The 10,630-nt window shown below is 37.0% G+C and overlaps 1 protein-coding gene across 1 annotated transcript; it reads right to left on the reverse strand.

Annotated features, from left to right (window-relative positions):
• Window positions 1-1,573: 1,573 nt before the first annotated feature.
• LOC107887550 (laccase-2) lies at window positions 1,574-8,977 on the reverse strand. Its single transcript, XM_041107963.1, has 7 exons — window positions 8,808-8,977; window positions 8,567-8,718; window positions 8,252-8,496; window positions 8,047-8,156; window positions 5,561-5,576; window positions 2,080-3,039; window positions 1,574-1,997 (listed from the first exon to the last, which is right to left on the reverse strand). The coding sequence occupies exons 1-7, from the start codon at window positions 8,922-8,924 to the stop codon at window positions 1,867-1,869; spliced, it is 1,731 nt and encodes a 576-aa protein (XP_040963897.1). The 5' UTR covers window positions 8,925-8,977; the 3' UTR covers window positions 1,574-1,866.
• Between the last annotated feature and the right edge of the window lie 1,653 nt (window positions 8,978-10,630).

Here is a 10,630-nt window from a genome sequence, read left to right on the forward strand (position 1 = left end):
ATATTAGTTAAACCTTATAATTAATGATCTAATATTTGCTTATTTCATTTTGTTTTTCATGCAAAAATCATTAAGGACAATCATAAAAAGATATAATAAACTAATTATGGAATTTTATTTATTCAATCAATTTAAAAATTACATGTAGAATGATAAAATCACAACACTAAAAGCACAAAATCCTAACAATGGCATCTCGAGAACCATAAAAAACAACCCCTTAAAGACTCACACTAGGAAATGAGGGCAAGACTCTCTCTCAACATTATGTGATGTTTGACAAGAATTTTTTTTGACAATTATGTTTCGTATTTTGTTAAAATAAAAGAAATTTAATGATCAAGAAAAATAAATGAATTTTTTTTTAAAAAAAAGAGAGAAATATATCAGGTTTTCTTCTGCCCATGCTTTGTGTAGTTCAATGTTTCCATGTTATATTTTCAAAGCCCACATAATCATTAAGGAATTAAAAAAAAACTCTTTTAAACCCTAAATACATCAAGAATATTTTTTTTTTTGGTAAAAGAGCAAAAGCATAATGGTAGCTAGTTAATACATTTGATCTTAGAACCATCCTCGGGGAATTTCCTGTTCGTGCCGAATTGCGAGCCATGCAATAGAGTTTCTGATGTAATGCATGCCAAGAAGCGGCCATGTAGATGTGGAATCTTTGTTGTAGAGTTAAAATATCACTCCCTATGGGTTGTAACTTCCAGTGTACTTCAACTTGGCCATGGAAAAGCCTCTTCCATTTCCTCTTAAGGTAATGTAAATTGAATGATGAAAGTCAGAGGTGGAATAAGTTTATTTACTTAAGTTGCTTCTGTGTTAATAATTTTAATTATATTACCTGAATTGATTAATTAAGGTTAAATGTTTAAATTAATTGAAATTTTTTATTAGTTGCTTACATAAGAGTCAAATATATTTAAATGGTCATATAAGAGTCTAACATTTAAAAAAATACTTAAATAAGAGTTTTTCATACACTTCAACTCAATTTGTAATAAAAATTAGAAGAATGCTAACATATCTAAAATAAAATATATGACAATTGAATTCAGATATTACTTGAAAAGAAAAGAAAATAACAAAACATGATTTAAAACATGATATATAATATTTAAAAAGCGCTTATATCTAATCACTTTCGAAAAAAATTGAACCCTTTAGACCATAAGTACTAAAAAACTATTATTATTTGTTAATTTTATTTTTTAAAAATTTAAATTTATTTAATTAATCAATATTAATTAGGGTGAAAATATTCTTAGAGAGAATTGATTTAGCATGATATTAATTATATTTTTTTTAAATATGAAATAACATAATTTTATTGGATTTCTAAAAAAAAAAACCTTTTTGAATGATCTAATATAATTGAAACACAATAAATATTGGAAAACATCACTAACAGGTTTACACAGTGTATCTATTACTAAAGCATCCGCAACCCATCATTTGATTTTTTTTTAATCAAATCAACAGTTTTTGTTTATAAATATAATGGAAATGAAAACAATAAATATCAATAGATAAAAAGTGGGATTGTTTATCTTAAAAGAGAGGGATTTGATGAAATTTGGAATTATTATATTCCCAACAATTACAATGAAACTCTGGGTTGGTACAAGTACAAGACCAGCTCCACCATTTCTGTTAGGCAGATTTAAATAAAAAAATTTAAAGCACTCATTTGTTCAATGCCAAGGTTGGCTTAGGCAAAATAACACGCAGCAAAACCATTACATAAGTTAACAACAAAACTCTCCCAACAAGGATTTAAAAGGGAACCAAAAATTATGGTTAATTATGGACGCATGTAAAGCTTGATGCTTCAAGTCCCAAAAAGGGATAATAAAAAACTCAACACTTGGGAAGATCAGAGGGTGGAGGAGGCAGCTTCTGGTTTGGGAGTTCTCCATCCAACACTATCCATGCCATTCCTAAGCCCCAGCTCTGATGAACATCAAAGTGACAGTGCATCAGCCAAACTCCTGCATCATTAACATATAATATCACTAAATGCATTCTCATCTTATGTTTTGAAGATAAAACTTGTACGATCTCAATTGTTACCAGGATTGTCTGCTTGAAAACGGATTGCAACCCAACCACCAGACGGTACCCCGACTGTGTTTCTTTCAACTGGATCAACCAGGTTGAACTTTGGAGGGTCGTTTTCAGGGTCAAAGTTTCCAAAACCCTGACCAACAACATAGAAGTTATAGCCATGGAGATGGAGAGGATGGCTCTCAGCACCAAGGATGCTTGTGTCCTGCAACACTACTTCCACACTTGTATTGAATGGTATCGCCACAAGTTTAGTGCCATTGTTTACAAGTGTGTTGTTAGGTGGAGTGCCTGTGTAGTTGAATGGAATCTGAGGGAAAGGTGGGAAATCAATGGCGTAAACCCTTTTAGAATAATGGGAGAAAAAGTGGGATTGGAGGAGTGCAGTTCTTGGGAGTGAAAAGGAGATGTTGTTCATTGAAGCTGCAAATTTTGTGGTATTTGTTGGTCCTTGGCAGGTCTGGTTTTTGGGGCAAGGCTTGGTTCCAAGACCAACTGTGAAGAAAAACTTCTTGTCTACTTTTTGTGGGACATTGGCAGGGAACTTGGCGGTGGCTAAACTTCTGAATTTGCTTGTAAAATTGGCAACAAAATTTGTAGCATTGATAGCAGGCAAGCCTGGTTTAAGAAGTGGCCTGTTTTTTAAGCTACTGGAAGGTGTTTCATATTCAAGAATACCAGCTACAGTAGTGTTATCAAACGTGCCCATGCCAGTGGCATATGGTCTGGCTAACATCAAGAAAGTGGCATTGGGTGCTGTAGATTTGGCTGTTAGAAGAACATTGGTGGTTTGTCCTGGTGTTATCATCAACACATTGGTCTCAAAGGGCTTCACATACACTGCATCAGCTTCCACCACAGTTAAACTGTGGTCCGCAATGCTGAAGAAAAGCTCATCATTGAGTGCAGCATTGGTCAACCTCAGAAGATATGTTTTCCCTGGCTTTACCTTCATCTTATATGTATCTGTTAATCGCAAATCACATGCATTAATATCCAAAGGGATTTATAAATACATAGATACATATATATGTGCAAATATTTATATACCTTTGGCAGAACAATTGTACAATGGTGTTGGAACACTGGCAGCAGCAAATCAAACAAATGAAAACACCAAGAGCATAAGCTCACGAACAGCAAGCAGAAACAGAACAGAAAACTCAAAAGCAAAAAATGTGAAAAATGAATGGAATGCTTCATCTTTTCATTTCATTTGAAAATATAAGAGTTACAAAGTTAGAATGTCAGTTACCTAAACTTGTAACTGCTCCCACCTGTTTTGGCAAGTTGCCAACTAAAGTAATACAAAAGAAAGCTGAACAATTTTTAGCTATTACATCCATCAATTCAAATCTTAACAACTCTAAAAGTCTAGTTACATTTAGCTTGGATGGCATTACAAAATGAACAAAAGTAAACAAAATAATTAAGCTGCTTCTGGTCCTGCTTGAATGCTGGTCTGCTGCAGCTGCTGGTCTGCATCATGGCCTTCTGTTGCATTGCAGTCCATTCTCAACACTCCTCCTTGGACTGTAGGCAACAAACACCAACCAATTCTCTAAGAATTTCAAACCTCATAGCACCTAGAGGTTTTGTTAAAATGTCAGCCAATTGATCTTGTGAACTACAATATGCAAGACTCACATCCTTTGATTGTACTGCCTCTCGAACAAAATAAAATTTGAGCTTAAAGTGCTTTGTTTTGCCATGAAAAACAGCATTCTTGGAGATAGCTATTGCTGATTGATTATCAACCATAATCTCAGTAGGCTCAAATTGTTCCTCATTTAAATCACACAACAATTTTCTAAGCCAAATAGCTTGGCTTACTGCTCCAGCTGCTGCTATGTACTCTGCCTCAGCAGTTGATTGAGCAACTGTTTGCTGCTTTTTAGAGCTCCAACAGAAAGCTCCTGAACCAAGAGAAAAGAGGTAGCCTGAGGTACTCCTCATATCATCAATCGAACCTCCCCAGTCACTGTCTGAGTAACCAGATAACTTCAGCTGACCTCCTGTCTTGAACATCACTCCAAACTTCAAGGATCCTTTCACATACCTGAGGATTCTCTTTGCAGCCTTTAAATGTGATGTGTTGCAGCTATGCATAAAACGAGATAGCAAACTGACCGAATGCATAAGATCAGGTCTAGTTGCTGTCAAGTATAGCAAACATCCAATTAGACTTCTATACTCTCTTTCATCCACCTTTTCTTCATCTCCATAGCTGCTCAACTTCTGTCCCATGACTAGAGGTGTACTCACTGGCTTGCAGTTTTCCATATGGAACTTAGTGAGAATTTTCAAGGCAAATGCATGCTGGCTGATAAAAATGCCTTGATCAGACTGGTCTACTTCCATACCAAGGAAGTAAGTCATGATTCCCAAGTCTGTCATGTCAAACATGTTTTGCATATTCTTTTTGAACTCCTGAATCAAATCGACCCTGCTTCCAGTCACTAATAAATCATCCACATATATTGAGACAATCAGCAAAGTCTCATCTTTAGACTTCTTTATAAACAAAGTTGGCTCACTCAAACTTTTCTCGAAATTGAGCCTAAACAGGTAAGCATCTATCCTGTCATACCAGGCTCGAGGAGCCTGTTTTAGTCCATAGAGTGCCTTTTTCAGCTTGTAAACCTTGTCCTCCTTTCCTTGGACTTTAAATCCATCAGGCTGTTCAACATAAATTTCCTCTTTAAGAAAGCCATTCAGGAAAGCTGACTTGACATCAAGCTGATGGACCTTCCACTGTTTCTGTGCAGCGAAAGCAAATAGAAGCTTTATGGTATCCAGCCTTGCCACTGGAGCAAATGTCTCCTCAAAATCAATGCCAAACTGTTGATTGTACCCTTTCACCACAAGCCTTGCCTTGTGCTTGTTCAGAGAGCCATCTGCATTGAATTTGGTCCTGAAAACCCACTTGACACCTATGACCTTCTTCTGATCAGGTCTGTCTACCAGATCCCAAGTATCATTCTTATGGATCATGTCGATTTCAGCCTCCATAGCCTTCTTCCAGCTCTTGCTTCTAGCAGCTTCTTCATAGCTTGAAGGCTCAACAATGGCCATATTGCATCTTTGGTAGATGTCAGCAATAGACCTGGTCCCTCTCACAGGAGCATCATCTACATTGGCATTACTGACTTCGTTTTCTGCCAACTCCAAATTGCTGCCAATCTGCTCTTCTTCAAACTGACTTGTGTTAGAGCCATCTAGACTCCAAAACCTTCCTTCATCGAATTTGACATCCCTGCTTACCAAAATCTTCTTGGTTGAAGGATCAAATATTCTGTAGCCCTTCTTGCAGCTACTGTAACCAACAAATATACCTGGAACTGACCTCTTCTCGAGCTTGGTTCTTCTTTCTACAGGGACAAGTACAAAACACTTGCTGCCAAACACTTTTAAATGGGAAACAGTTGGTTTAAGATCATACCATACTTCAAAAGGAGTTTTATCATTCACAGCATGTGTTGGCAGCCTATTGAGCAGGTATACTGAGGTGTTGACACCTTCAGCCCAAAAAATGCTTGGAAGCTTGCTTTGAAACAACATGCACCTGGTCATGTTCATCACTGTTCTGTTCTTCCTCTCACACACTCCATTTTGCTGAGGAGTGTACACTGTGGTTAGCTGATGATGAATCCCAGCCTGCTCACATAGCTTCTGAAATCTTTCAGACAAGTATTCAGAACCATTGTCTGTCCTCAAGGCCTTAATCCTGCAGCCTGTTTGATTTTCTGCCAATGCCTTGAACTTTCTAAACACTTCAAACACTTCTGACTTCTGTTTCATGAAATAAACCCAGCAAAATCTGGTCAGATCATCAATAAACAGTATAAAATACTTACTGCCATTCAGTGAAGGGGTCTTCATTGGTCCACAGACATCTGAGTGCACCAACTCAAGTCTCTTTCGAGCCCTCCATGCTTGGTTAGCTGAAAAGGGCAATCTGGCTTGTTTGCCAAGCTGACACACTTCACAAACGCCTTCACTTGCACTAACCTTCACCATGTCTTCTGTCATGTTCATTTTGTGCAGCAAATCAAGTGATTTGAGGCTAACATGGCCAAACCTCTTGTGCCAAAGATCAGTATTGTCAACTGAGCTTGTATATGCACTTTTCTCAAGCTGACTCACTTCCAGCATAAAACATTTGTCTCCCATAGGTGCTGAGACAATCTCCCTACCATGAGCATCACTTATAACACAAGAATCATCTTTGAAAACTAGTGAAAAGCCTTTCTTGACTAGCTGGCCTACACTTAGTAAATTTTGGTCTATTTCTGGCACATAGAGCACATCAGAAATGATTTTGTTACCTGAACCAGTGTGAATGACCACATCACCTCTACCTTTTGCTTCAATCAAGTTCCCATTGCCTATCCTGACCTTCGAGACATAGCTCCTGTCAAGGTTCTTGAAAAGGCTCTCATCTGCAGCCATGTGGTGTGAGCAACCACTATCCACAAGCCAACTGCTCATGCTTTTAGCTGCATAACATGAAGCTGTAAATACATGCTCCTCCTGAGCTTGGACATCCTCGGCAGACTTGGCTTGTACTGGTTGTGCTTGTGCCTTCTCATGACTTCTACAAATTTTCTCATGATGACCATACTTCATACAGCTTTTGCACTGTATATCTGGTCTGGTCCAGCAAAATTTTTCCAGGTGATTGGTCTTCTTGCAGTGAATGCATGGTGGAAACCTCCTTCTACCGGCATCTTTCTTTGATCTTTCCTTCTTTTCAAACCAAGGCTTCTTAGCTTTCTGGCTTGAGCTGGAGCCTTCTCTGACCTTTGCTTGAAAAGCACCTTCAAGATTCTCCTCCTGCCTGCTTGCTCTTCTCTGTTCAAGTGCATAGAGTGAGTTAACCAACTCAGACAAAGAAATGGTTGTGAGATCTCTCGAGTCCTCCAATGAGGAGATTTTTGACTCAAACCTTTCAGGTAAGGTGGTAATAACCTTCTCAACAACCCTACTATCACTGAAATCTTCTCCAAGGAGTCTAATATTGTTGACAGTAGCCATAATCCTATCAGAATATTGCTTGATAGTTTCTGACTCCTTCATCTTTAAATTTTCAAACTCCCTTCTAAGGTTGATGACTTGTTGCTGCCTGGTCTTGTCTGATCCCATAAATTCCTCTTTTAGCCTGTCCCATGCCTGCTTGGGAGAGTCACAGGCCATGATACGAGTGAAAATAACATCTGATATTCCATTCTGCAAACAGGCCATAGCCTTGTGTTTCTTGGCTCGTTCCTCACCATGTTGCCTGATCTGAGCAATGGTAGGATTTGCTCTTAATGGTGCTGGCTCGACATCACTCTCAACTGCACTCCAGAGGTCAAGTGCTTGAAGATATGTCTTCATTTTGACAACCCAAATGTGGTAGTTGTCTCCAGCAAAAACTGGTGGTGGAGGAGGAGCAAAACTCATGCTGCCAAGACTGACTTTGAAAAAACAAAAACTAAAACATAAACAACAGAGGTCCTCAAAGATAGGAGGCTCTGATTACCATTTGTTGGAACACTGGCAGCAGCAAATCAAACAAATGAAAACACCAAGAGCATAAGCTCACGAACAGCAAGCAGAAACAGAACAGAAAACTCAAAAGCAAAAAATGTGAAAAATGAATGGAATGCTTCATCTTTTCATTTCATTTGAAAATATAAGAGTTACAAAGTTAGAATGTCAGTTACCTAAACTTGTAACTGCTCCCACCTGTTTTGGCAAGTTGCCAACTAAAGTAATACAAAAGAAAGCTGAACAATTTTTAGCTATTACATCCATCAATTCAAATCTTAACAACTCTAAAAGTCTAGTTACATTTAGCTTGGATGGCATTACAAAATGAACAAAAGTAAACAAAATAATTAAGCTGCTTCTGGTCCTGCTTGAATGCTGGTCTGCTGCAGCTGCTGGTCTGCATCATGGCCTTCTGTTGCATTGCAGTCCATTCTCAACAAATGGACCCGGGAGGCCATTGAAGGTGTAGGCATCTGAAACATTAGGGCCACCTCCTGTCTGAAGAGATTGATTGATAACTGCCTCAGGATCAGCATTAAACCACTCTCCTGTAGTTAACAATGATTGAGTTAAATTTCCATCAAAGAACATCATATATTTGCTGCATTGCATGAAGAAGATATAGGTGATTCCGTAACATTACCGAACAAGATCGGGACTTCTTTGTAGGGCTTCACAAAAGGGTAAGATTCGTTTCGCCTTGGGAGGATGATAAGCGGTCCGTACACAGTTGCTCTAAGCCATGAAATGTGAGCATGCCAGAAGAGAGTTCCTCTTTGGCCGGTAATGGTGAAGTTGTACACATAAGAGTGGCCGGTTTGAATGGGACATTGCATGATGTATGATGGCCCGTCCGCCCATCCGCTCCGAAGCTGTCGAACTCCATGCCTGTAAACAGCATTAATTTACCATATTCCCAAAGAGCTTAGCCTTAGAAACGTAAACAACTTATATATACCAGTGAATGCTGATATTGTTTGGAACATGGTTAACTACTTTAACGACTAAGCGGTCGCCTTCTCTGATAATAACACGAGGTCCAGGGAACTTCCCATTAACTGTGACAATGCTCTTAGTGTGGCACAAGCGAGTGATGTTTTTCAGCTTTATCTGCAAAGGGAAAATTGGATAAGTTCTTGAGGATTATATCAATTACTTTCACCTCAAGTTACCCAAAGTAAACAATGCAATATACATACATTGAAGGTATAGTGCCTGGTAATGCCTGTGTGTTTTGAAGACACAGCCTCAGGATAGGCCATGAAACAGCCAACAGCAACAAAGAGTATCATGATAATTTCTGGTGAAGTACCCATGTTTTAAGCTGGAAAGAAAATATAGGTGAAGTCTTTGAAGTTCTGGCTCTTAATTTGGGGTGATTCATGAAAAATACCTGTGGAGATACTCATGTTATATAGAGGCAAGATTGAACTATCTTTAAGTCCATGTTTGGTTGATTAGGTAATAAGATGTTACAGGTCTGAGAAAGGAGGGAATTTCTATGCTATGGCCCCAAGTGTTCACTGTGGAGTGTCATTAAAGTCTGTGAATAAACGTTTTGTCCTTGTTATGCCTGTCAACTTTATCTTTATACACAAAATTTCACCATCCCCAAACTTAATACAGATTATCGATGATGAGTAACAATTCCACGAGAACCATTTGTTAAAAAACCAGCATATATTTACATGATTACAAGGAAAACCAATTGAAACTACAGGGGAGAATCCTATTTGGTTGGTGATAATAAAAGGAAATTCTTTTTAAGATTAATGGTGCCTTTGAAAGATGTATTCTAAGATAATTATGTGGTTTCAAATGCTTTATTTCCATTGAAGTAAACAGTGAAATAAACATCCCAACCACTGTGCATTTCTATTGATGTCCTCGATCCAAAATATCCTGGGATTATTATTTGATGAATTGTTAGCGGAGCTTTTTTTTAGTTTCCTAACTGGAATTGAGAAACTGCATATGTCTTGAATTCTTCTATATTAATTAATGGTATTTGGTGTTTTCTCAATCTAACTCTTTTATCTAATTTATATTATATATTTGCGAATTGGATGGGTTTAAGTTAATTTTGAATCGAGATCTAAATTTAATACATATAATTTTTTAAATTTTCATGATGAAATTAATTTGGATTTGGGTTGCTTATTTTGGACACAAACCATTTTAGGTTTCAACTATTTAAGTAATTTCTAATTTTGGATTTGTGTCATTTTAAATTTTTTTTATTTTTTTTTAAATTAAAGTTGTGTTATTTCGAACTTTGTCATCCGAGCTCAACTTTAGAGTTTAGATAATTTTAAATTCGAATAATTATAAATTTGAATAATTTTTTAACTCTATCATGAATTCAAATTCAACAAATATAAATTTTGATTAATCAAAAAGATATTCGATATAATATATACAGCTAAACTATATCTGATGAAAAAGTTTACCTTCTTCCCACGGCTTGTCAATCAACCAATTGAATTAAGATTGACATTGATGGTGATGATTATTTCCATGGAAAGCTCACTGGGACATGCAAAATTGGTTGGTGACAACAGCTCTCCCCAACCAAAGAGAAGCCATGGGTGAGTCGCAAAGCCAAGGGAAGACGACTGTTGACCCACCTTCCTTTTAAGCAACTCTATGCATGATTAGGGTTTATGTGCTTAGCTACTTCTTAATACTATTAATAACCAAACTAAATCACTCAAAAGATCAAGCTAAGGGATAAACTAGAATTAGCAAGTGTCTACTTCCAAAAGGCTTTTGTGAAAAGTTAGTTTACCATTTAGACTTTGGCATGGAGTTACAACTTTTTAATTATTACATTAATTTAGATGTGTATTAGATATGAATATATAAAATAAATTTAGAGGATCACAAATCTATTCAATTATGTGTCAAATGTAAATATTTTTATATAAAAATTCGGTTGGATTCGAAATTTCTTTAAAACATATTATTTCTTTGCTGTGCAGAACAATTAGTTAATTTTATTCTCATAATATAATACCTTTAC

This window comes from Gossypium hirsutum, chromosome A03 (genome assembly GCF_007990345.1).
Source record: "Gossypium hirsutum isolate 1008001.06 chromosome A03, Gossypium_hirsutum_v2.1, whole genome shotgun sequence".
Lineage (NCBI taxonomy): Eukaryota > Viridiplantae > Streptophyta > Magnoliopsida > Malvales > Malvaceae > Gossypium > Gossypium hirsutum.